This window comes from Ambystoma mexicanum, chromosome 6q, assembly GCF_040938575.1.
Source record: "Ambystoma mexicanum isolate Mex_15411 chromosome 6q, UKY_AmexF1_1, whole genome shotgun sequence".
Lineage (NCBI taxonomy): Eukaryota > Metazoa > Chordata > Amphibia > Caudata > Ambystomatidae > Ambystoma > Ambystoma mexicanum.
Genome location: NC_090937.1, coordinates 1,340,094,546 through 1,340,121,788, shown reverse-complemented (window position 1 = coordinate 1,340,121,788; position 27,243 = coordinate 1,340,094,546). Strand labels below are relative to the sequence as shown.

The 27,243-nt window shown below is 45.3% G+C and overlaps 1 protein-coding gene across 2 annotated transcripts in view; it reads right to left on the bottom strand.

Moving 5' to 3' along the window:
• Nucleotides 1-27,243, bottom strand: part of SLC2A9 (solute carrier family 2 member 9) — a 2,089,749-nt gene that overhangs the window by 671,840 nt on the left and 1,390,666 nt on the right. For both annotated transcript variants that reach the window (XM_069631955.1, XM_069631956.1), the window contains exon 8: nucleotides 11,862-12,049. In XM_069631955.1, the coding sequence (XP_069488056.1) occupies nucleotides 11,862-12,049 (188 nt within the window). The remainder of the gene's footprint in view (nucleotides 1-11,861; nucleotides 12,050-27,243) is intronic.

Sequence of the window (27,243 nt, the reverse complement as noted above, 5' to 3'; positions counted from 1 at the left end):
TCAACAGGCACCCCAGCAGCCAGCATGCCCACACCACCACCACCACAGGTCCCCCCAACGGATGCCACAGAAGGCACTGCCTCTGGTGGCAGCAGCACCATAGGTGACACCCCATTGATGGCAGCATGCTCCGACACAGAAGACGGGGATGTCGAAGTCAGATCCATCCATGACCTGTCCCAATCCCCCTGTCTGTCCCATCCCGTACAACATGAGGATACCACGCAGGGGCACCCACAAGACGACGACTGGCCATCCCCCACAAGCCCTGTGGCAAGGCAACATGAGGACAACAGCCCCTCTGTGACACCCCCGAAAATGGCCATGGCCCAGCAGAGGCAACAGTCCCTCGACCAGTTAATCGTGCAACAGCAGCAACTGGCCACGCTCCTCAAGGACCATGCCGATGAATGTGGGGGCACTAAGGCAGACATAGAAACATCAACTGAGACACTTAGGGCAGAAATGGAGAGAGGTACAGAGACACTAAGGGCACAAATGGAGAGAAGCACCGAGAGCCTGAGGGGGGAACTGCATGCGACGTCCAAGGACGTATGTGCCGAACTTGCCGCAGTGCGCCGTGTGCTCACTGAGCTCTCGCAAACCCTTAGGGACATGCATGGACGTGAGCAGGCAGAGACATCATCCGTTGCAAGTTCCGTCCAGGGCAGCCCCCAACGTAGATCTGGGAGGAACCTGCGCTCCACAGGCAGGGGTGCCCCTGATACCCGCAGAGGGGGCTTGCAATAGCGACTGCCCACTGACAATGAGCATCTTTGGACACTGGTGTTCGGGGGGGAGGTAGGAGGGTGGAGGGGGTGTGTTGGGCTCACTTGGGTGGCGGGTCGATAGGGTGTACAACATGATATCACATATGCCATAAACAGTGCACGATCAACCAATGAGATGTGTGGACATTGATCTTTGTGTACTAGGCCATCATAGGCGTACAGTCCATATTGTGCATGTCCCAGACACACACAGTGCCACGAGTTCCGTGTCCATGTATCAGCCACCAGGCGTGAGTGCTAGAAGCATACATCAATGAGATGCTGACGAATGTCACGGCCCTCCGGTGCCTCACAGACTCCTTGAGGTGCTGCCACATCCCCACCCTCATCATGACCATCATCAGGTGCTTGCAGTTCTGCGTCAGGGGGCATGGGCACATTTCTACGTACGCACATGTTGTGGAGCATGACACATGCCATCACCATCTTTGCAACCTTCTCATGGCGGTACAGGAGTGCCCCGCCAGACCTGCTGAGGCAGCGGAAACGACCCTTCAGTAGGCCGAATGCCTGTTCAATGACCACACGGGTACGTGAGTGGGCATGGTTGTAGTCCTCCTCATGCTGGTCCCGTGGGTTCCGGACTGGTGTGAGGAGCCATCTCTTCAGTGGATATCCAGCATCACCTGTATGTGGACGATAAACGTATGATGTGGAATGCCATTGCTACGTACGCACCCCCCCCCCCTTCCTGCCAGGTCATTGCCGAATCACATACCCCACATTATCATGCATGTAATGAGACTCACCGAGTAGCCAGGATCTGTTCCCTGCGTGTCGCTCCATGTAGCGTGGTATTGTAGAGTTCCTCAAGACCATAGAATCATGGGTTGATCCAGGGAATCTGGCACAACAATGTGTAATGATCCTGTTGGAGTCACACACCATTTGTACATTCAGAGAATGAAATTGTTTTCGGTTGCGGTACTGGGCCTCCATGGCATGTGGGACGACCAATTCCACATGGGTGCAGTGGATGGCACCAATGCAACCCGGTATGCCGGCAAGTGCATGGAATCCCACTTTTGTGTTTGTAATTTCCTGCTCCGAGCGTGGTAGAGAGATGTAGTCGTCTGCGTGCTGCAGGAGGGCATCGAGCACTTGCAATAGTGTCCGTGAGAACAGTGGCTGAGAAATGCCATGCAACTGTCCGACTGTGTGCTGGTAGGTGCCTGTGGCCAGGAAGTGGAGTACAGACACCACCTTCAGTAGGGGTGGGATGGCGGTTGGGCTATCTATCATGCTGACAAGGTCAGCCTGTGTCATGTCCACAATGGCGGCTATGGTGTCCCGGTCCAGACGGTAGAGGGTGTGGATCTGCTCATCAGTGAGGTTGAACGGATGTGCTCGGAGGCGTGGGATTGCGGGCTGCCTGCGTGGTGGTAGTGGCTGTGCTGGCGGCCCTTGCTGGCCCTGCCTTGCCCTCCTCCTCCTCCTGCGTCTCCTCCGTGCGGCCGGTTGTAGTTGGTGTTCGTCTTCTTCTTGGAGTTGGAGTACTTGCAGTGTTATCAGGTCCCCCAGGGCCAACATCGCGAGTCCTGCCGGTAGCATTTCGGTGTGGTTGTGGGAGGAGACTGGGTGTGCAATTTATGTGTTTTCAGGCTGTATGGCCTCCATCTGTGGTGATTCATTCCACCTGTGCAAACTGCTCTCCCCTTTGGCCGAGCACGTCCCGCACACAACGCTGCAATTCGAGGAATGGCATCTTGCTATTGCAATCATGTATTTGTACCCGATGGCCGTGTAACATTGGTTGACATGTTCATTCTGCTGTGGTCCCATTGTTTCACATACTATCTGTGCAGTCGCGAACAGACTTGTGAAGGGTCAGTGGAACGTAGTACTCGAGTAACGGTGGGCCCTCATGCATCACTGTACCGAGTTGCAACGACGGGCGGGTCGTCCCATTTGTGGGTGAAGGCAGTTGCCATTTTCACACACAGCCGCACTCGATGGATTAATTAGTGATTTCAAACGGCCACAGATGCCTCTTCGACGTGATGTTGCAAATGAGGAATTCGAAGGGCGGCGCTTTCGGTTTTCAGCTAGCGGCGAGGAAATGCCCACAGGTCTGACTGCAAATATAACGTACTATTGTTCAATGTCCTTGAGACAGGGGCCATGGCGAGGATGCAATGATTGATATGAATGGTTTGGGATGCGCAATAGCGACGTGGGCGATGAGGCCGGACGTTCCCAAATACATGTTACTTCACTACACTGGAATTACGGGCTGGGGCACTGTGGATTTTGCAGGCTGCATAACGCACAGACTCAATGGATATTTCTAATGTTATGTGAGTAAATATTCAGGCGTTTTAATCCCGGGATGAGGGAATGATGAATGGATGCATGTGCAGGTGATTTGATACAGAGTTTGCCATGTACAGGGCTTCTTGGAATCTATCCGCCTCCCCTGCGCTATGTGATGCAGGGCTGCCATAGTGGGACCATCGTCTATCTGGCCTTGTTGAGCCCTCCCTGTCTCGACGCGCCCTCAGACACTTGTGTCCATGCACGTTACCAATCCCATCTGATGGATTCTGTTTTGACAGACGCATGCACAGGTACACTCGTTTGTGATTGTGTTTACACCTCGAAATAGATAGTTATGAGTCGCAAGTGGTTTTTGGGTGGTGATGAACCTTTGGAGTGGGCTAGCATGCATATGGCTGTGGATTTAGTGTGATCATTGAAGTGAGTTGTTCGAATGTAGTTCTGATGGCCATTCTGTTCTTTTTCTTTTCTTTTGGTTGACAGGTATCTCCTCCCCTTTTGCCACTGCCATCTGTATGCCACTCCTGCAGATGGCTTTTACTCCCGACACCTGCTGCTTCGTGTTAATCAGTGGAGCAGCATTACGATCTTATGGGACGATCGCCAATGGGCCACATGCCCTTACGCAGTACTGGTGGCTCGGAGCAACATTTCGGCCTTTCAGCTGGACTAGTGCCTCCCCATTGGGACGGCCCTGCGGTTCTGTGCGCTTCCATGTTGCCTTTTCGTACGTGAATGTGGCTCTGTGTACCATGATGGAACAGGGCGTCACACAAGTAGTGGCTGGTCATTTCTTGCGGATGCAGCCCACAATGGTGAAATGTGTTTTTGAGTTCATGGCCTAATGGCTGTATGGGCTTGGTGATTTTGTTGTGCATTAAATTTCTATTCTGATTTGGCCCGTGTAGCGTTCTTCTTTGCAAGTGATGTGGCATATTCCTATTTGGGGAGCGATGTATTGTGAGGAGATCTGCATTGGGTTCCAGCTTCGGAGTTTAGTTGCGTGGTACTGTACTGGGCGCGTTTGCCTACGAAGCCCAGTGAGGTCAGGGATGGGGGCTGCCAATATGACTGTTTGAATGTTGTCATGCTCAGGGGCGGGGGATTGGGTTTTGTGTAACAGATGCCGGTCAGCCAGGTGGACTGGTGGAATGTTGTGATTTTCGGACTATTGCTGGTCACAGGTGCCTGTGTTTGCGTGCGTTTCTTGGTGGGGGACTGTGGTCATGTCCATTGGGATGGCTTCTGTATTCGTGCCATCTGTGCCCTGCAGCTCCCATTGGCCCCTGTTGTGTTTCTTTTGTTCGTTGGCATGCATGGGTGACTTGTACATTTCACTGGTTGCATTGTGACTTCATTGCACCTACGGGGAGTTGTACTTTGTGGGCAGGGAGCGGTGTACAGGCACTCAATGGGGCCGTTTACGGTTGATTCGCGATGCCGTACTTCTCACCATGGCGGAATGGTACATTCCGCCATGCTTGATGGCGTTAGGTACATGTCCGCTAGGGTCGGAATTAGCGTACCCTTGCGCCATGGTGGTGTTTACGGTTTGGCATGGCGCGCGCGCGCGTGCTTGGTGCAGTTAGCGTTGGCGTTCACTACGGTGTCGCTAATGGCTTCGTACTTTGCGGTGACGGGTCATAGTCGCACCGAGCGCTATTCGATGGCGGTATTGCATTTCCACCATCGTTTTCCGAATTCCGCCAGGGTCGTAATGAGGGCCACTGTGTCATTACATAATTGGGGAGAGCTAGAAATATTTAGTTGGTGTTCACCCGCCTGGAAGTCTGAGCGAATGACTGCTTTAACTTCTGCACAAACTCCCTAGGTGGCTGATCTTCCCCACATTGCAAGTTATATGCAGCCTTACAGATCTCTTATGGGTTCCTATGGGTGGACATTTTTTTTCAATGTGGCTGCCTAATAAGTGGACCATGTATGATGAGCCTGGTCCTCCAGTCCTGCAAACAAACTGTAGTACTCAGGTGAGAACGTCCAATTCACATCATTTCTGATCTGGAATGATGGCATCATCTCCTCATAAATTTCCCGGTGCTCCCATACTGAATTCATGGCATTCTTGTGGTATGGGGTCAGGAAGCTCTTTATGGCCTTGATTTGCCTTATTGGATCTTTGACAATCCCTTTCTCTGTTTCCCTGTATTTTTCTTCTTCTGCACCAGAGTCCATTCACCTTCTGACTCAGAACTGCTACTGGTACTTCCTTCCCTGCCTTCTGGGCACTCCCTATCTCTATGAGACTGAGAATATCTCCGAGAACAACAGGGTCTGGACTGCTCTTGCCTGGACCAAAGTGAACACTCAGCGTCACTCTGCCTGGATTTCCTTTCCGGCGCAGGTTAGAACCCAGTTTCATCATCCCTCCTACCAGGAAGTCTGGGCAAATCCCCCCCCCCCTTCCCCTGAATACACAGAGATTTTTAGAATGCCCTTTCTAGGCTGAGGGTCTTGCTTTTCTCCTTCAGCAAAGCAGGCAAGCTGGTCTCTTTGTAATTGCATCGTCAGCCAATCTAACTCCCTGACTTTCTCCTAATAGTTGTTTTCATGGTCTAAAGTACTTATCATATTATTTCATTCTTCCGAGTACACACTGGCCTGGCCACTTACCCTTCTGTGTGGTAGAGATGAATACTCACCAATATCAGACAGGGACTGGCATTCTTGATCACATGGCCTAGGCCTGGGTATGTCTAACTGCCTCATGTAACCCTGTTCTTGAAAGGTGGCATGCATGAGGTCAGTTCCCATTTGTACATGATAGGTTGTAAATTACTGGCATGTGGCTCCTTTTGGGAAGGGCGCCTCACCTTGCTCAGTGGTCCTCGTCCCATATACTGATTGGTCAGGGTGCCACAGGTCCTGTTAATCATTTTCGATTTCCTTGGTGAGGCTGTTACACCTGTGTCTCTCTTTATTTATTTGCTGTTGGTAGTCAAAGAGCTGGATTTTTAATTCCGACACTAAGGCCTGAGTATTCTCGTGCATCCTGCTCTGAGCTAATAACCGATCCTTTGTTTGCTGTGCCCCATGCTGAAGTGATTCATTTTCCCACTGTGAGCCTTGTATGCTGCATGCATATTCAAGTTTTTTTTTCCTTCAGTAGAAGAATGTCTTTCTCTTGTTCATCCTTACATACATTTTGCTGCCTCTAATAGTTCGGCTTCAATTTGCCTCATTCGCTCTACAAGCTCATTCCTTTCTTCCCTAATTCTGGTCAGTTCCAGAGAACCTGACTGTTCCCTTTCTACCTCCATTTCCAACTGATATATCCTCTGTAATAGGACACTGTTATCCTTAGTCAAGATGTACTTTTCCTGAGCCAGCTGTGTCCTCTGTTCTTTAGCTGCTGATGTATCTGATGGAAGTCATTTTGGGAATCAACCCCTTTGATAATTAATTGACTATTTTCAGTTTTCAATTGTTTTATTTGTGATTGAAATGTGATAATGTCCTCCAAAATTACTATATCATGAGCAGACTGGTAATTTAGCTTGTGTTGCAGTGTGCTCAGATTTTCTACACACTCTTTATGTGCATTGTTCAGTGCAGGAAATTGTGCTCTCTTGCTTCAGTGTTATTAACTCATCTTTGAGTTGTTGAACACGTTCCTGGGTCTGTGACAGCTCTCTAGCCTGATTCATCCTACTAGCCTCCCTATTTTGCAAAAGTTCTTCCACTAAAAGCAAAGGAAACTACAACTGAGCAGTAAGCTATATCTGTTCATCATGAGGGGTTGTTGTCATATAAATTACCTCAAGTGCTTTGTGCAATATTCCAGCTTCAAGCCAAACATCATTGCTTACTGGGGTAATCTCCGGCACTATTTTGGTTTGTCAGCTTCTGTATCATCCTCGACCCATTCGCCTTTAAGTTATAATTTAGCTAGGGGATGCTCCCTGGCTTCCCTCAATTTGTACAGTAGTAATTTTTCACAATTACTATTTTGCACTTTAGTAAAACTTTCTTTATGCAGGGGCAAAATCACTGTTTTCCTGCTTGATTTCCTCACACAAATACATTCTTAAACAATCTTAATTTTTCCTGTAGACCTGCTTAGAACTCACGGGCAAGTACTAGCTGCACTTTAAAAAATACAAGATTACTTTCCCTCGACCTTAATGCAATTGCATCAAAATAAATAGACTGTAACAATGTACATGTGATGGTTTAGGTATAGGAAACTAAATCCCGGACGAGCCCCCAGTTCGTAATGGTTTATTGAGAAGCCACCCTCAACACAGGGAGTTCCTTCCCTCCCCACTCAAGTGGTTATGCAGAAAACTATTTAACAGATCCTTTTCTTTAGCCCAACTTCTCTAAGCATACATAAATCACAAAAGTGAGTTTAAAAGAGCACAATCACAATTCTTTACTTTCTGTAAATTTCACTTCACAAAATAATGACACTGATCAATAATGAAGGCAATTATCATGTAATGTGCAATTTCTAAAAGGCTAGCAGTAGGATTTCAAGATTGGTACACATACATATGGCAATTATGATTGCACTCACATTTTTTAGTTCAGAATAAACAAAGGGTGATTTATCGGTTTGTTTTCCAGACCCGAACCCTTGCTTTGGCCTATGTTGAGAAATTGGTGATTTTACACCAGATGCCCCTATTAAGAATTATAATCACTGCTGTTGGAAGCGGGTAATGGAAAACGTTATTCAGCATGTGTATCTGCTCCTCATTGCTCGTAGTTGGTGGTCCCCTCAGCTCTCGTTCTGTCGTTTTCACTGAGCTAAACAGTATTGTTGGTTCCTTCTGCAAACTTGGTTCCCTCATTCTCATTTCCCATGTTGAAAGAAATGATTTGCTTCTTCATCCAAATGTTCTACAGACATTTACCTGATGTGCTCATCATCAAAGTCGCTGCTCACCTCATCTCACAAACTGTTCTTATCAGAATTACACATTTTCTGATACCCCACATGGTATGCTGGGAAGAACTGCTATGTTGTACGACTGTACCCTTCAGTGACCAGCTAATGGATGCCTGTAATCCCTTCTATGCTTTCCTATTATGAGGGGGCCACTTAACTGAAATTAACCTGTTTATTCCAGGAAGTGATGTTTTGTTTTGTGTTTGAAATGTGGTTATTTTATATTTTTAGTCTGTGTGTATTATTTCACTTATTAAATTGCCTCATTCATTTCAATTCTAGCTGGGCAGATAGTCACTGAGCTTCCATGGGACTCTGCCGGCGAAGGTGGAGGAATTTCCACCACCTTAGTGTGAAGCTGTTCTTTATGACTGGTGTGATCCACTGCTGGATAATACTGTCACACAGCAAAGTGCACTGCTTTTGAGATTAGATTTTGTCCTCTCACACCTCCAGCAAAAGAAGAATTAGAGCATCATTTCGAAAGTGCTGACAGTGTAGGCCATGTTTGTGAAGAAATTCAGCTAAATGGTGCACGCAAGCATTAAACAATGAAAGCCACATAGATGAATCCTGTGGGATATTGCAAGGCACTGATATTGTCCATGATGTGTTGCTCAACGTGATCTGTTTACCAGGGAATCAATTCACCAGGGCTTAGCAGCATGTATCCACAACCGAGAAAACAAAAGTTCTCAAGAGTATATATTAAACAATGGTACGGAGCGAATCAACGAGATCTCAGGTGAATAGAACTGTAACCAGGCCCTCACAGTAAGCTCCTATCCAATCACAAATCGTATTCCATTCCTTTTGCGCTGTGGCTATGAACAGGAGAACCTAGAATCCAGTAATTAATACTTATTAAATTAGAAGCAAAATGCTTGTAAGCCTGCAGAAACTGCATAAATACCTTCAACTCTCTCTTCCTAAATATCTTCCTTCACGAGCCCTTCGCTCATCCGTTTCCAACTCCCTCATGGTCAGCCGCTTCTCGAAGCAACGAGCTGGGGGTAGATCTCTCTCCGCAGCAGGGGCCTCCCTCTGGAACAGCCTTCCTGCCTCCCTGAAACTTGAGGAGAACCATCTCCGGTTCCGGAAGTACCTCAAAACCTTCCTCTTCGCTTCTGCCTTCTCACTCCCTCTCCCCTGCTAAACCTGCTTAACTCCCCACTGAATTCTGCACTAAACCTGCATCTGGGCCACTCTCAGCGACCTCGGTCCAGGGCCCAGCCACTCTCCACTTGCACTGCCTCCCTGGCTCCCCCTGCACTGTGGGACTGTCACTGTATCCCTACAGCCCCCCTTCCCAGCACTTCTCAGCACTTGCTCTGCACTTACCTCGCACTTGCCACCAGCTGGCCCTTTTTATTTATTATTTATTATTTTATTACGCTACTTCCTTGTACTGCACTTCCCCCCCACCTCCTCCCCCTGCACTTTCTCCTTTTCCCCTTACCTCTGCACTTGCGCGATCTGAATGACACCTGGCCTAGTAAGATCGTTTGTCTGTCTTCCCCCTGTTTCCCTCCCTCCCTGCCTCGTCGCGCCTTGAAACACTTGTGTATAGGCGCGTTACAAATACCATATCATATCATATCATATCATATCATATCATTATCATATCATATCATATGTATCCTTGGTTATCTGCGGCAGTCAAGGTATAGATCGTTGTGATCGAGATATAAAACATGCTCTGTTAAAAACTGGGGGCCGTCATTGTGCAACTGTGTTTCTGGAATGCTTGTGCAATGGATCAACTGATCAGTATCATGGAGTAGAAACAAACCTATGTGCGGTAGTAAAGAGGAACCAATCCTTGGGGCGGACTCACTCTCAAGCAGAGATCAGCTATTTTTTCCTGAAAGGAAGTCATCCGAGGCTCTCATTTCTTTAAGAGGGACCAGAGAGTGGACACTTGCTGAGATTGTGTACGTTCCTTATACATTACGAAAATCCTTTTCGCTCACCTTGATTCTTCATTTCCCTTTTAAATTAGGCAATTTGCAGCATGGTAGCCACTGTGATTTACTCTTCATAGCAGGTTCTGTGATATATATGAGAGGTTATTTATAACGTGCTTAATACCCAGAGGTTTCTAAGCACGAACCCGGGGATCGAACCTGTGTTGCTCCCTGTCGTCTTGCTTCCAAGGCAAGCACATTGCCCCGGAGCTATCCTCCCGAGATCCTGCACTTCCTCTAGAGTCTTCCCAGCACTGTACTAGATCATGTCAGTTATGAAGATCATCGTTGAACCATGTATGTGATTCTTCTGTATTTGATTTAGGATTCCAGGTTTTGATTCAGATCTTGGGTAACTGCTTTCTTGGCAGTCTAAATGCATGGATCGGAAAAGTTAAGGGTGGTTGTGCTTTTTGAGAATGCTGTGGGTACATACATCTGTAAAGATGTTAATGAGGTACGTTGAATGATGTGGAGAGCCTGCAGGAGCATTGGAGTGGTGCTGTTTATCTGACATGTTGAAGCCAACCAGCATGTAAATAGCCCAGATAGAACGGATGACATCTGACAGCAATGTTCTGTCAAATAATTACATCTAAAATGAATGCAGAAAAAAAAAGGGAATGGGAGGTGAAGGAGTTGGTAATAGTCAAGGCAGTCTACGTCATGAACCCTGCCTGATTGCTACATTACGGGGCAGATTAAAGTTCTTTGTAGATGCATATCATTGCACATTGCGCATTGCGCATTGCACTTTCGCACCAGGTCTCTCTACACACAGCTTCAGATGATGTCTCGGGTGTTTGGGCAATGGATGCACAGAAGAGAAAGACTTTATTGCGAAATTATGGATTACAAATGCGCTGACTATGAACTATTAATGAATTAATGACAACTGGTGTGACATGGGCATAGTAATCAGGTTCGAAATGCATGTGCACTTTACAGATTGAAAAGCATGTGAAATAAAACATTGCGGTTTTGATTATAATATCCTGCTTTGTGTCAACTGCCGAGCAAGCCTGAGCAGAACTCACCCTAAGGTGGTGTGGGACAGGGCAGGTGTTGATTCAATTGGATGCCATTGTAGGGTGCTCAGGTGATGGAATTAATGCTTTTTATAGGTTGTTGGTTGATCTGACCGGGCAAAGAACATCAGAGTCTGCTTTCATGAGGTTAGTGTGTGACATTACTTAAGAAGGTTTAGGATGGTGAACAGTCTATTCGCAGTGAACATACTCTCTGTCAACAGATGTTGCGCAGGAGAGCGGTGTGTGTGAGTGACAGCGCCACGTCAGTGTTATGAACATTATGAAGGCTGGGATGTTGCCTCGATTAACTGTACACTGTGCCCTGATTTGTGTCTTTACATTGGCTCTGTATTTCTTGTGTCCTTTGTGTAAGTGCATTGCTGTTAGTAGGCCTAAGAGTGCAGCCACAATCTCTAAAGTAACAGTCACTGTGTCATTTTCAAAGCGATTGGCGTCAAGTTTGCTGTGAGGTGAGTATCTACAATGTTCTTATACATCACATGGAAATGAGAGTGTGTCTGAGGGTAGCGGGTAATGGCTGCGGGAGCTTCACCTGGAAATGTAGAAGCATTGAATTGTCAAGCCATCCTGCCAGTTAGTGGCTGAATCCCCGGGTGCCCTTCTTCCATCTGCTGGGCTGTTTATTCATCAATTGCTTCACAAACAGAAACCACATTTCGACTTCCTCCTTAATAGCCTCTACCTTCAGACAGCATTCCTCACTGATTATTTCTATAGAGTTCTTCAAAGTAAAATTACATTAGAAAAGCAACAACTTTGCAACAGTTTAAACGGCATATTGAAGTTGTTGTACAAGCAAAACTGCAAACAAAATTTGGATTCATAAAATGGGGGAGTGTAGAATGGAGCGTAGAGTACTTACAGCATTCAGGCCGCATAGCTGGTAGCAAGCCATGGTAACAATGACGGTAATTATCTGCCTGCGGACAGAGCGTTTCCTCAGAAGTTGCAGAACTGAGAGTATCTGAACGTTCCTCTGCATTTGGCTCTCAGCTAGAACATCTTCCATAGCTTGAGACACGTTCTCCTTCCCCAGAAAGACCTGAAAAGCTGAGGAAAAGACACATGTGTAGCAGGTCACCAGAAAGTCTCACCTTCTTTGTTTACACAAATGATCAAATATTTGCCCATTGTCTATTTCTTGACACCAAAGTCTAGAGTAACAAATACTTTCTCTGGATCAAAATTTGGTGATCACTAGTGCATCAATGAGATGTTTGTTCATTGATCATTCAAGAAGTTTTTCTGTGAGCAAATCCTACTGAACTATGTTTTCTCATGGTTATCGCTCAGATGCACTGAGAATGTCCAGGTTTACTCTGGTGCAAACCATATCAAGCTTTGTCTGACAAAGAAAATATAGCAGACAAAACACCTCATTGTTTTAAAATGAAGCATCTTCTAATGCCAAGTCCATCCTACTAGGACCAGTTACTATAGAGACCCTCACATGGCTGGATACAGCCTCACACAGCCATATACTGTCATCACACACTCACTGAGGCCATGCATGCCCAGGTGTGGACTCTCAGTAAGCTACATCTGCAAAAGCAAAACAGATATAATCTAAAATGTGTACACATAGTACACGAGTTCACAGCCCAACATAAAAGTAATTTGGGAGAGTGTGAATCTTCACAATACTGGTATTGTTTTTGAGGACAGCCAAACATGGCAACTTTATTATTCCACTATTAATGGTTGTGAGGCCCTGATGAGCAAAAAAAACAAATCTTAAATCAGTAAAAAAGGAGTCTCTGATCAAGATATCATCTGCGTGGCCCATTCTACATTGCTCATGTGAAGTGCCATAATATATACCACAGACTACGTACAAGCTTCGTTACCAAGGACATGGTGGTTGTAGTACGGAATAATAATAAACATGTTCCCTTTTAGGAATATACTGGGAACTACCTTGTAGAGTCACTACTTATCTCACAATATCCTTTATGACCAGGCCCCATGTCTCCTTTTTAGGTCTGGCTAGAATGGCTTTTCTCGCTACCAGAGAGAGCTAGTGAAGATACATAAAGAAGGTGCTCTGGCGTCAGTCAGCTTTTCGGTCATGTTTGACCAGTGAATTCAGCCCAAAGCTTTGTTAAAGCAGATGCCATTTTGCAAAGTATGTCGAGATGTTAAAGCTGATGATAGATTTGCTGAATGTTGCTTTAAAGGGCATACGTTATTTTCATGCTTCCTGATTGGTTTTCACTTCTGTGTGGGTAATGGAATTGTGAACATTGGAAAGAGATTTGTTAAGTTATGCTTTTAAGTGCATTTTTTGTTTCCATGCTACTAGTACAGTGCACCAGCACATGTGGATAATAGGTGGCGCTGTTTTGCCTGGCACACGCAAGGAATGGCTAAACGCTCACAAATACATTTTGTGACCACAAAAACGAGGCAACGTTGCACTCCCATGCTAAAGCACCTGACAAAGGTAAAAAGGGCAGCATGAAATACAAGAAGTAAGTTCTCAACTCCCTAAAACTCCTTCTTATTGCATAAAATCAGACATTTTGTTAAAGCCTGTGCAGCTGTGGGAGGTGGAGCTAGAGTTGTGGAATGCTGCATGCACAAGCCCCTTTAGGCTACCATGCCCAATGCATTGATCATTTTTCCACCTGCATGTTGTATTTATATGTATTATTATTATTTATTTTTTAAAAGGAGGCAGGCTAAAATGCATGGCCAAATCCTGAGATATATTTTGCAATACATAGGGCCTCATTACACGGTAGGCGGTAAGGGTTAACGGTCACTGGTAATGGTACCGGTGACCGTTAACCCTTACCGCCTTACTACGAGGTCCCTTTGCGGTTGGTACTTTAATGCCTGCATTTAGCAGGCATTAAAAAACGAACCTGCAAAGGGACCGGGGTGCTAATTACGGTACCGCAATTTGCGTTACCGTAATTAGCACCTTCCCCATTCCCATTATGCCATATGGGGCAAAAATGGGAATAGGGAAGGGCAATGGGAGAAGGGGGAATTACCGCACTGCCAACCTTGGAATAGGGCGGTAATTCCCCTTTCCACCAAGGCGGTGCCGGTAATTTACCGGCATGGACCAAGGTGCTAATAGCACCTTGGTCCACCGCCTACCGTGTAATGAGGCCCACAGTCTAAATTGGAAGAATATTGCATAAGTTTCTCCATGATAAGTTTCTCCATGCTGATAGCTACTCCTGATTCAGTCATTTTCTGTACAATTGCTTGCCACCAACTGCACTAGAATTACTCACGACCATGTTTTGGGACAATGATTTCACACTGAAGCAGATGTCATACAGTCACTAGTCCCCGTGCTGGGTTCAGGTGATATCTTCCCTATTTTTTTGCTACCAAAGTCAAAGAGAATGCTTAATAAAAGATTGAGGGCTTAGTGTCCTCAGCCATCTTTAGATAGCTTTGTGCGTCATAACACATACATTGTACTCAAACTTGGTTTACTGTTAAAGAGGGTGGTACATGGAATAGAAGAGTGAAAAGCTAGGTTGAGTTCTTGGATATGACAGCCACAAAGTGTGTTTGGAGTTACAACTACAAAGTAAAGAATAATGTCCCTTCCTTATAGAATGAAGAAACCTGAGGAGAATATAAGTGATAGGCTTTTAAGAAGGCTGTTGCTTTCGTTTCCCAGTAGGGCAGAGCATGAAACAAAATATTAACAACACACCTCGTTCATTACTATCACTTTCTTTGTAGATTTAATGTGTAACTAAAATAAAGAAAAGCCAATGTTTTTCCAAGTATATTATGTGTTGTGTAGATAATGATGTGATGAGGTTCCCGTCTGGCTCTGAGGAACTCCAATGGCGTGACCCAGAGGGCATTGGGCCTCCCCTGATGTAGTAGATAATAGGCCTGGCGCAGATATGGAGAGGATCCCCTGGTACCCACCCTTGTTTCTCAGCACATGGAAGATGATAGAAGAGAACTCCATAAGGCTCTCTCTAGGCAGACTCAATGCCCTGGGAGAGAAAAACAAGCACTTGTTTGTTTTTCAGAGCAAGTTTCATGTGCCCACTGGTTATAACATTTGTTGCCATAGCCTTGTAATTCACTCAATGGTGTCAAACCAGTCATTTCTAAACCCTGGCAAGACACTACAGGAGCTCTGGAGACCGACACATAAAACATTGCTGCAAGTGCATTGGAAACTCCATGAGTTTCCAGAGTCCCATGATTCACCACGTGTGAGACAAAGTTAACAAAGTTAAGAATGCCTGGCAGAGCATTCCCTAACCGAGTATACAAGGTTTCAAATCCATGATGAACCAGCAATTCTTTGACATTCAGGAGGTTTTATCTTACCCAGAAAGTTTCTAAATTGCAAATCACATGGTGTTGGAATGGGAGACCTGGGCCCTGCAGGAACACCTCTGGAAAATGAGCAGAAAGGGAGGACTGGGATCCAAGATGGCAGATTGGTGAAAACCATGATTTACCAGCCCGTTCACCTAGCAGCCAGGAGAAGCAGCCAATTTCGTTATTGCCCCAAATACCAAAAACAGTCACAGCCAGTCCAGGGAGAGCACAGAAAAATGCAGGTATTTTAGTCAACCAATATTGAAGAAGCTTGTGGCAGGCAGTTATAGAGTGGTGGTTAGCACCATGAGGATGGTTAAAGGGGACATAGAGACAATAAGAAGAAGAGCCATATGAGGAGTAAGTAATCAAAGAAGCAAAGCCCGAACTTTGTGCAAGGAAGAGGACCAACTCTAAGTTTAAACAGAGTATTAGGAATGGCAGGCGACAACCCCATGCTGCACCCCTGGCAATCTCTCTGGGCAACCCTCCAGACAATCAGTCTACACCTGCCAAGCCATTACAGAAGGGGGAAGACCATATGCAAATCTGGATTGGTCCCACCCCTTAATTGGGCAGTGCAGCCTGAACTGCTAGTGTGTATCCTTCTGAACGAGACCACAAGCAACCCTAGTTATGTGACTTACATGTGACTGATATGAAATCATATATCACATCCCAATAAGAAGAGGTTTGAACAAGAGCTAAGCCTCTGAGAGAAACCGAGTACATTAGCCATTGCAACAGGGAAATGTGCTGGAACAAGCACCATGAGTCGACCAAGCTGGATCCGCTCTGATCAGAGAAGTGACGCCTCTACATCTTTTTTTATGTTTTAATTGTATTTGCATTCGGTCAAAGAAACTTCAACCTTTACAAAAACGCATTGAAACTTTAAATTAAAACAAAAGAGAAGAAAACGAGAAAGAAAATTCATCAATGAAATCCATCACTCTTAAGTGCAATATCACAGCATCAAGTACTGAAAGGATAACATTCATTTTTTTTTTAATAACATTAAATGATATATAGCTATGTAAAGCCTATAAAACATGAACCACAGCAGCAGTAAATTACATTTCATTGCATGGGCGAGTGTAAACATATTGAATACTCCAGTTACAACTATACAAGAAAAGTGAAATTACCTTCTGGTCACTACACACAGCTGAAATGTTTCACAGCCTTACAAAATCGACATGAAGCTATCTCAGAAGTAATTATAGAGTGATGCAGGAGAATTTTTCACCTGTATGGAATAATTTCCATCTAAATCTACCACAGTCTTCTCTGTAATGTCGATTCTGGAATTCAGGAATTCAGTCAAGTGATGGGTCATGACCCGAACATATGCTCCCTGTTTAGATTTTGCATGGAGGAGTACTCATGTAATTTATTAATAGTCGAGCTCCAATCCCAGGAATATAATGAGCGCTTTACCAAAGTGGGGGAGTTCACCAGATCTATTTTGTCTCTACCAATTTCCCTCAAAGTTGCCTCACATAAACATTCAATAATGCCCAGAGTACTATTAGGACACAACGCAAATCTTTATATATCATGTTTGCTGGGGGATTTCAGATACGCCCATACAGTGTCAGCAGCCTCCACTTTGCTCTCACTTGCAGGGATTCAAGCCCCAATTCAAAGCAGATGGTCGCCACAGGCAATGCACAGGAGACTCTCAAAACCCTCTGCCAAATAAGGGCTTTAATTTTACTGAAATAGTTCAAGACATCTGGACAGAGTAGCTCCGACTGATATTTAAGCAATATGCCCCGAGCAGCGGGGGCACGCAAAAACTGCGTAACCGTGGCACTAAAAGCTTTTTTGGGGGCTGAAACGCTGCAGCGTTTCAGGAGCAAAAAAGAAAAAAAAAGACATCAAAGAAAATGGCCGCCATGGAAAGGGAAAACGGAGTCCGTTTTGCCTTTCCATGGCGGCCATCGAGAGCGGACGTGCTGGAAACAGTAGTGTTTCCGGCGTGTCCGCTCCCAGAAAAAAAATGAAGGTAAGTACGGTTGGGAGGGCGGAAGGGAGGGGAAGGAAAAAAAAACGTACCTGGGTCCCCGGCGGGGGATGATAGAAGCCTCCAGCCATGTGGAGGCTGCTATCGTCCGCCACCGGGGACAAAGGATAGGAGGTAAGTGGGGTTTGGAGGGCAGGGAGGTGGGAGGAGGGTGGGAGGGGAAAAAAAAGCCAAAGCTTCACCTGAAGACAGCCTCTCAGCCGTGGGGAGGCTCGGAGTGGGGATGGCCCGCTTTAAGCATCCTCGTTGGCTGAGGGGCTGCCACGCCCCCCGCCGGGGACAAAGCCGTGGAATCCCGACAGAGGGATTCCCGGCCTGGTAATGACTCAGCAAGGGCCAATCAAAATGGCTCTTTCATTCTGATTGCGCCCTCGCCGGGTACTAATGTAATTTAGGGACTGCATAGAAAATCCTGTCCGGTTTTATTGAAAATCTGCTATTTCTTTGATTAACTTTAATCATTTGATTCAGTAAAAGGTGAGCTCTCTGATTAGGCTGTCTTTCCATGTAGACCTTGTGAGTTCTACTACAAACTGCAAATCACAAATACACGAAGATCTCTACAACTTTTTTTTGTTCTCCTGTCACCAGGTGAAACACGATAATGTCCTTTTTCTTTTCATTTTCTTGACATTAATGGCCAGATAATTAGCCCTAGCAAACTTAGAGAAAGCACGTAGAAGCCTCTGAAGGCCAATTGGGGTCTGATCAACCAAAAGGAAAGTGTCTGCATAGGCCATCCAAATTAAGCCTAGTTGGCCAATCTTTAGTTTCAAGAGTCAGGGGGACAATATGCACCGATGCCTCAATCGGAGTGAGTCTCGATCTTCCTCGAGAGTTGGCCATATTGATCCTGTCTGGCCTGTATAGAACGATGTTCGTGAAGTCTAATGAGCAATTTCAACAATTATTGGTTATACTCCATCTAGACAGTTTGGACCACAAAACATTCTGAACGACTCTGTCAAACGCACCCAACAGATCTATTGAGGCTGCATAGACAGAGTCGTATTTTCCTGTTCAGGCTAGGACATGAAGGCACCTTATCACAATCCCATTAATAGTGGTACTATGTGATTTTCTGAAACTGGTCTGGCATTTATGTAACCTGCCTGCTTCAATAGCTCAACTTTCAATATGTCTTAAAACGAGGGATGCAAACACCTTTCCTTCTGCATCTAGGATTGTAATAGGGCAGTGATTCTAAGGGACAGTACTTGCACCTCTCTTATAAATAGGTATGACATAGGCGTTATGCCAGGACTCTGGAATACATGACCTCTGGCCAATTTCCTTAAAAAGAATGGTCAGGACTGAAGACCACATGACTAGATCATTTTAAACAATTTATTGGAACGCCCCTACATCAACCCGAGAGGAAGGAACAAGTTGATGGGACCAAGTGTAGCATGAGAGAAAATGGATGCTGAAATGAGACTGGTGCAGGTAAGCCCAACTAGGATACCTAAGGGATACCATCCCTTTCGTTATCAAGAGAACATACTCTCCCCAAATGCCCAGAACAATCTGAGGGGCTTCAATAGCACAAAGGCTATAGGCGAATTTGGCTAATTCAGCAAGGGTATGTCTTGCATTGAGGACCGACACAAATTAGTTCAACATACAAGAGGTGTTCTTGTATACAATGCCCTAAATGTTGTTGCTGATTCGGCTTTAAGTGCCTGACACTAACTGTCAACCCAAGTACTTTTCAATCAAACCAATTCTGACACACTGGGCAAAGTTTGAGCTAACTGCTTGTGCCATTCATAACTTTATCTTAGTGTTCTGAGTTTTCCCAAAAGATTTCCTTCATATAGACCAGTATGAGAAATCAGCATGTTTTTGATTGGTTTTTGTATTGGATACCTGCAGTATAATTAAGAATGTTGCCTGAATCAATATGTAACATTACGAATCGAGTTTTTGTTCTTTCTTCTCTCTTGTTTGTTTTAATGTCTTGTTTTCATGTTTTCATCCATCTTTATTTATCATTATTTTTTCCTCGTGTTTGGTATCACTACAATTCATATTAACACCATGATGTGTATGAAAAATGTCAATTTCTTCCCTCTTTTACTCTGCCATACCATGGCGTTGTTTGTTTGTGTTTCTTTTGATTATTGTTTCAAAAATGTGTTTTATTAGATATTACCAAAGTGTTATTGTTACATGTTTTGCCTTGAAAAAGACCAAAGGTGGTCGAAACACGTGTTGGCAAAGTCTGGCAAAATTTAAAATCACAACTGTTATTAAAACACAGACTGTATATTTCAATGTGTACTTGTCTCTCATTCAAACATATGTGACAGCGCATTTCCTTGGAATAATAAGTTTGTTTTGGATCCCTGTATGGCTAACATTTTAACGCTAGATTTGAATTCTAGCATGCAAGCTGTTACCTAATTCTATTGTTGTATCGAATTCCCAAATAAAATATGGAGTCCTCTTGCTCCAGATGTTCTCGTCCCACACTCCATTGAAAGGTGGTGCCACGTTTCCCTCTCATTGAGCCCAGATTTAAAATGTGTGATTTGTTTGTGTTTATTGCTATCGCTTCATTGCTTTGTGAAATATGTACTGCTCTTTTTTGTGTTAGTAAATTGAAGCTGGGTTTGTTTTTGAAATTTCTTGTGCTTAATACATATTTGCTACTAGTAGTACGATTTCTCCAATTTCCCCCCTCAAGACGTTGTTTTCAGTAATCTGCAACCAATGATGGGTGGATGGTGTTGAGCTATTCCTAACCACTGACAATGTTCTAGGCAAACTTCCCAATCACCATCTTTGGTTTTGGCAAATGTTTGTGCCTTAGCCACCAAAGTATCACCAGCACCATTGGTACAGAATAGAGAGTAAAGGGGTGCCTGAAAGCTAACTTTCTGTTTGGCATGATCAACTGACACACTAAATGTTATTTCTTGTTCTATTATGTTGATGTAATCCAATAGTGGCTTGCTCAACTAATTTTCTCCCAATCAGGAGTACTGTACCATGCCATGTGCCTGTGTCATTTTCAAAGCTGGGGATGCACAGTGATCTTTTCTTTCACCACAGCACAGCCTGTCTCCATGCAGTGGTCTATTTGTCCCGCATGATTGGGCTACTCTAAACAATTTGTGTGGTACATTTCGATGTACATCACGGCGTGTATACCTATTGTATACCTTTTGGGGCTGTTTTGGGCTACTTCAGTTACAGTTCTTGGAAAATTAAATGCATGTTGATACATATATCAGACCACCTCAGGGAGTTAAACAGCTGCCAAGGTGGCCAGCCAGCAGGGAGACAAAACACCAAGTCCACTAAAAAGCAATTCAACTTTTTTTGTCAGTAAGGGGCAAATGCAGAAAAAACAGGCAGAGGGAGTTGCTTACAAGCGATTATTTTTTGGAGAGGTGCAGTGCCACTGACAACATACAGATGCCCTCACAAGAATTTCTTATGAGGCCATATGTATGTTGTCAGTGGTACTGTACCTCTATAATAAAATAGGTTGTGAGGACATCTGTGGGTTGTAGTTAATTGGAGAGGTGCAGTACCACTTACACCTGTATGTTTTCAGGTGTCCTTGTAAGAAATCACATTGAGATCTAAACTAAAATACAGGACAACTGCAACCAAAGGATGCAATTATACATACACCCAGCATGTTACTTCCCACCTGCACTGTTGTTCCTTTGCCCCTTATGCTGTCCCTCCATTCTCTTGCACAGTCCCTCCTCCACCTCGTGTGCTGTCCCTCCTCCTCCTTCCACTGTCCCTCCTCCCCTTGTGCTGCCTCTCATTTCCCTTGTGCTGTAACTCATTCCCCCTTGCACTGTCGCTCCTTACCCCATTGTACTATTGCTCCTCCCCCTTGTGCCTTCCCTTCTCCTCTCATTGTGCTGTCTTTCATCCCTCCCTTATGCTATCCCTCCTCACCTCCTTGTGCTGGCCCACCTCACCCCTTTCGCTGTCACTCCTCCTGTGCGTATTCTCTCTTCCCCCTGCACTGTCCCTCCTCCCCTTGTGCTGTGCCTAGTTCCCCCTTGCAATGTGGCTCCTTCCACCTTGTGCTGTCTCTCCTTCCCCCTTGCGCTGCCGCTCCTCCCCCTTGCGCTGTCACTCCTTCCCCCTTGCACTGCGGCTCCTTCCCCCACTAGTGCCCATTTGTGGTCACTCCTTCCTTCAAATGTTTCACAATGCTCCTGTGTACTGACACTGGCCTAGATTCCATCTATTGGATGCCTTTATTTCTTATTCCTCAGTGTTTCCCTCCCACCCCCCGTTGCTGCCCTTCATTGCCTCCCATGCAGTTTTTTTCTTCCTCTATGTGCTGTCATTCCTCATTCCTTCCCTCCATGGTAAATGTATAATGCAATACACAATTACAAATGACAAAACTATTGCATTGCCAATGCTTGTTTAGCAGGTCTACCAAACTGCTAGGCCACGGCCTCTTTGCATAGCAACACAAGCAACCCGAGGCAAGTTATTATATTATCTGGACTTAATTGGATCGCACACTATACTGTTCCATATTCGATGTGTTGAAACCACAATAAATACTATCTGCAAACTAAATAAAGTGCTCTAATATAGCCCTACGGCCATTATTTTGCTGTCGGCCTTGCTGCGCGTAAACACACTAATGTTCCTTAGAGCTTGGTCCAGTCTATATATCACATGCCTGAAACAGAATTAAGACAACAACACAGGGAACAAGAACAATCTTCAACATAATAGGTGAACATTATAATGGAAACATGACCCTTGATGCCATAATTAGCAATAGTGCTGTGCTTTGTTGGAAGATAGAAACAGCTGCCCTGCTGTGTATAACATCTGGATCTTGCAGCCTGTTTGTCAGAAAGAAGCAGTATCTGTCCATGTTGTGAGTTATATATTTAGAACACTCATGGGAAAGTGGGTGGGGGGTCGATAGACGGAAGCATCCAAAAGCGAGGCAAGTAGAAAGGAGGAAATAATGAGGCGATACCAAGGCAAGCGTAACGCGTCGTCGTCTAGTGGTGCATGCGCTGTTCTGTGTAAAGGGATGTGCACAAAATGCCGTCTCTGATCCTTTGGAAAGGAATGATATTGGATTTCCACCCTCCCACCCTCTATTGTCATAAGTAGTAAAATGTATGACAGCCTTTTGGACTATTTTGTGAAGCACAACACACCATCTTCAAATTAGCTTCTTGAATCTTTTGTTGTACTACATAATAGGGCATTCATAGTGTTCAATTATATGAGATTAATGTATGATTTTGGACGTACTAGAAATATGTTTTTCAAAATATGTAGAAAGTAATCACAGTCTATGGGCATTTGTGAGGGAATTCACAACGCTTTTTGGATAACAGTGCAAATATTATTTGTGGTGGAAAATACTATTAATTGCCGATACGTATAGCACTTCGGGTAGGATTATTCTAGCTTCTATGCTCTGAAAAATTCGATGTCACCATGGTTTAACCATTTGTGGATCCGTGTAGCTTCTATATTCTGAAATAATCAATGTCATTACCTATTTGTGGTACTCATTGAAGGGGGCAGGTGGAATGGATGGGAGTCGTGAAGATCTGTGCCAGCCATCCAGGGTATCCCCCCCTCTTGCCCGGCATCATCCTGTCAACAACACAAGCGTTTGGCGGTTTAGCTAGTAGCATGCGGACATCTGTAGAAGCCAATATTATTCACTACAGTGATATTTTAACTGGAAGCTTTATGAATGTGTTTGCAGTGAAATTCGACGTCTCCCCACTGTGTGCAAGGAGTATCAAACTGTGTCTTCAAGACCTGCTTTGATTATTTCGGTGGCATTACTTATCCTTGGCATCAAGCCGAGGGACCACATCTCTCCAGCCCTAAAATCTCTCCACTGGCTCCGGTGGCCGCAAGGATCAAATTCAAGAGCCTCTGCATAATCCACAAAGCTTTCTGGGGCCTGGGAACCCGCTATCCCAGACTCTCTCTCCCCAAATGCCTCCCTGCTGGAGCCCTTCGCTCTTCTAGTTCAAACGCCCTGTGGATCAACCGCTTCTCCAAGCAGAGAGTGGGGGGCAGGTCTCTCTACTCGGAAGGTGTCTCTCTTTAGAACAGCCTCCCTGCCCCTCTCAAACTTGAGTCGGACCTCCTTAAGTTCTCTAAACTAATCAAAATTCTTCTTTTCCCTACCTCCTACCTCCTTCCCTTTCACACTCTGCTGCTAATCCCCACACTGCTGCTGAGACTGGTGGCCTGGTGCTTCATCATGAGTCCCACAGGTTACCAGGCTCTCTGCCCAGTTGACACCAGCGTCCCCCCCACCCGCACTTCCCTCTTGGCCAGTTGTCGGGTGGAGGTTCCTCCCCCATGAGACACCAGCACCTGCCCACACGGTTCCCCTGTCCCTCCATTCTATTGCCCTGTCGCTCCCTTCACTGCACTTGCCTGTCCGAATGTGAGGCCTAGTAGTCCATGGTTGTATCATTATTTACTGCTTTTTTCTATTGTTTATTTACTTCGCTTGTTCCCTTCCCTCTTTTGCCTTGTGGTGCATGGAAACACCACTGGGTTGTATAGGCACCTAACAAAAGCGCAATAAATAAAAAAATAAAAAATACTTATTGTTCAAAAGTTCTGCATGCATAATCGAAGTTCACATTGCAGGTGAATCTGGGATCAGTGCAAACTATCTTATTAGTTATGTTTTTTTTGCATTTTCTTAAGGCATGTGTTTGAAAGAAAACATGACTCTAGTATAGTTCACAGCGGGAATCAAATAGCTGTGTTAATTAATATAGGTATATTTGAGTTTAGTTGACCAATTCAAGGAGGTGTGGTGTATGTCATTACACTATTAAAATCGGGGTCTGTCTAATGTTCATTACTGCATAGGATAATGGGCTTTGAACTAAACACTAAAGGCTATATCAAGAGTCTGAGCAGTTCTCTGAACATATAAAGATGTAAGTTCAAAGTAAACCAGGGTGATGTGAACTAGTATTTTTATGTACATATGTACGTATTTCACTCGTTATATAATGGTGGCAACTCCTACCTCTACTGTACATTTCCTGCACTCACGCATTTCAATTTCTCGTGGTGTTTCCTCTTTGTTTAGTATTTTGTCTCCTTTACTCTCTCTTTTTCAGCACTAGTCTTCTTTGCTTCATTTCTAAATCTATCCACTCCTTAAATCCTTCTAGTCCCTTTGATATTCATCTGCATTTTCTTTTTCCCATATTTATATTTTTCACCCACATTCTTTTCTCTGTTCTCGTTTTTCCCACTGTTTTAAACACGTTCTTTTCGCCTCTTTTACCCTTTTGCCTTTTTCTATATGGTCTTTATCCTCCCATTATTATCATTTGTTTATCTTTGTATCTTTGCTTCTCCTCGTTTCTAGCTCTGATCTCATGTCTGCATTAACTTTTAATTTATTTCTCCATACTCTGTCTTTTTCCCCTTCTTTTTGAGATCTCTGTTTCACACCTGCTTGATTGCATACCTTTTTTCGCATGGACTTTCATATTAATCAAATGCGCCTTTAAGCAAAGAGTGCTCCCAATTGGTCTATTGTATATTGGCTCTCTCACTGGCCCATTCTGGTAGTTAAAGGCTTTACTTACACCATGTGTTCAGTTCTTTTAACAAAGAATACCTGTAGAGATGGAACCCCATCTTAGGGTCAAGCATATGTACATACACTTCCAATCTATGGGCCTCATTACGACCCCGGAGGTAACCATGCTGCTTTTTGCGGCATGGCTACCCCCCTTCCGGGTACCAGTTCCGGGTTCCCTGAATGGGGAAAAACCAGGCCATTCCAGCCTTGGAGGGCCCGGTATTTCCCCATTCAAGGAACCCGGACCCAGTACATCCCATTCCCATTTCAGCCCCCATAGGGCTCAATGGGAATGGGGATGATACTAACAATGGGCCCGTTAATGACGGGCCAATTGTTAGCATCCAGGTCTGCTTGCGGGACCCGTTAAGGAAGCCTGGTTTTACCAGGTGTCCTTAGCGGGTCCCGCGAGCAGACCTCGTGATGAGGCGGTAGGGAGCTAACGGGGCCGGCAGCTCTACCGGCACTGTTAACCCGCTACCACCTTCGTCGGTATGAGGCCCTATGTGCTTGTTCTCAGTATGGTGCTGCTGCACCAGCATGAAACGTCTTTGGAGAGGAACGTCATCTCTACCCTGGCATGTCAGTGATTCATTCTCACCTATGGCAAAAACACAGGGGCTGATTCACATATACATGCACAGAAATCAGACAATTGCAGCGCGCCGAAAAGGCCACTGTGCGAGCCAGCACGAATAAGAAAATATGCATGCTACGCATATTCATGGAATTGTTCACACAAAGTAACTGTATTCGCAAGTCATAGCTGGAATGCCCACGAGACGCCCACACACAAAGCAGGAAATAAGCAGGAAATTGCCAGTTCAACTACCTTTGCGCGCCCCCCCGGACGCGATTACATGCATCCTTCAAACAGTGTGTGGGGTCCCCCGTAAGCAGGCCTGTGACCTGAGGAGCCTGTGCGGGGTCCCCCGTAACTATATCTGGTACGGTGACAAAATGCATATGAAAAAGCGTAACTCTGCAGTAATTCGAGAAATGTGCATGCAGACCCAAGTAAAACATTCCTGCACCCTGCTACAGAACTTCAATCCCACCAGCGCACTGGAAATCCTACGTGCAAGTGTACTTATGCCAGCCTACGGGTGACGGATCCTATGAAGGACATGCCTGGACATTTCTCAGCCGAGACGATGCGCAATCTATTCCATGACTACATCACTTTGTCGCGCAATAGTGGGCATGCAGGAGACTGCCTTCAGGCCGTCCCTCTGTTACCTGGCACATTTCTGATTCTGCACTTTCTTTTGGTTTGAGGTACATCACATCTGAAGCAGGAAGACTGGCCTAATGATTTGGCATAATGACTGGCCTATCATTATGGCAGAGAACCACCATAGCACAACCAGCCGAGCTAGCTGTGGAATGCCTGCCAGGCCCCAGAGATTTGTATCCGTAGCCCTCCCTCTTTGAGAACGTACACAGCACAGTTTTGAAGCTGATGGCGGAAGTCCCAAGATCGAGCCTGCCTTGCAAAGACAATCTGAAATGTACTTGATTCCCTCTCTTCGGTGAAATGACCTGTTGTTATGAATACGTACGGCTAATGTACGGCTATGGGAGGAGATTAATATGTAGCTTTGCATGTAAATATGAGCCAGGCCTGAGAGGGGGCAGAGTCGATGCAGCCCTCCAGAGCCTGGTGTGTGTGTTAACATTACATCGCTTTTACACCCCACTTCTGGCTTTGTGTATTATTTATGTCCGAGTGCCGAGTGCCGAGTGCCGAGTGCCTGGAACGCCTGAAACGGTGTGAGGCAGCTAGATTATGCACTAGTCTCGGAGAGAGCAGGACGAACGAATGTAACACCTTCGAAACGCCCACTTCTTTGCAAGTTATTCCCCATTTCTGGTGTTCTGCCCCCTTCCCAGTCTATGTGCTTGTTCTCAGTATGGTGCTGCTGCACTGCACAGCAAGAAGGGTCTTTGAGGAACAACATCTCTAGCCTGGCATGTCAGTGATCAATTCTCACCTATGGCAAATACACAGGGGCCGATTCATGGAATTACATGCAGAATTCGAAGAAGGGCTCTGCGTGATCTATTCCTTCAGAGACAGATGCTTTCTTGGGATGAAGGAAAGGGCTAGCAAGCTGCTAGGTGTGTTTTCTGTGAGTGAGGGGAGGTAGTCAGAGCATGGCTGCTGTGTTCTTTATGCACATCCATATAGTTTGCACACTGTAAATCAAATGTATGTACCGGCTGCATATGGTGCATGCAAGAGTCACTGAGATGGCATTTACATGTATCGGGCATTTTCCTGGTATAAGGATTTCTCTGCAA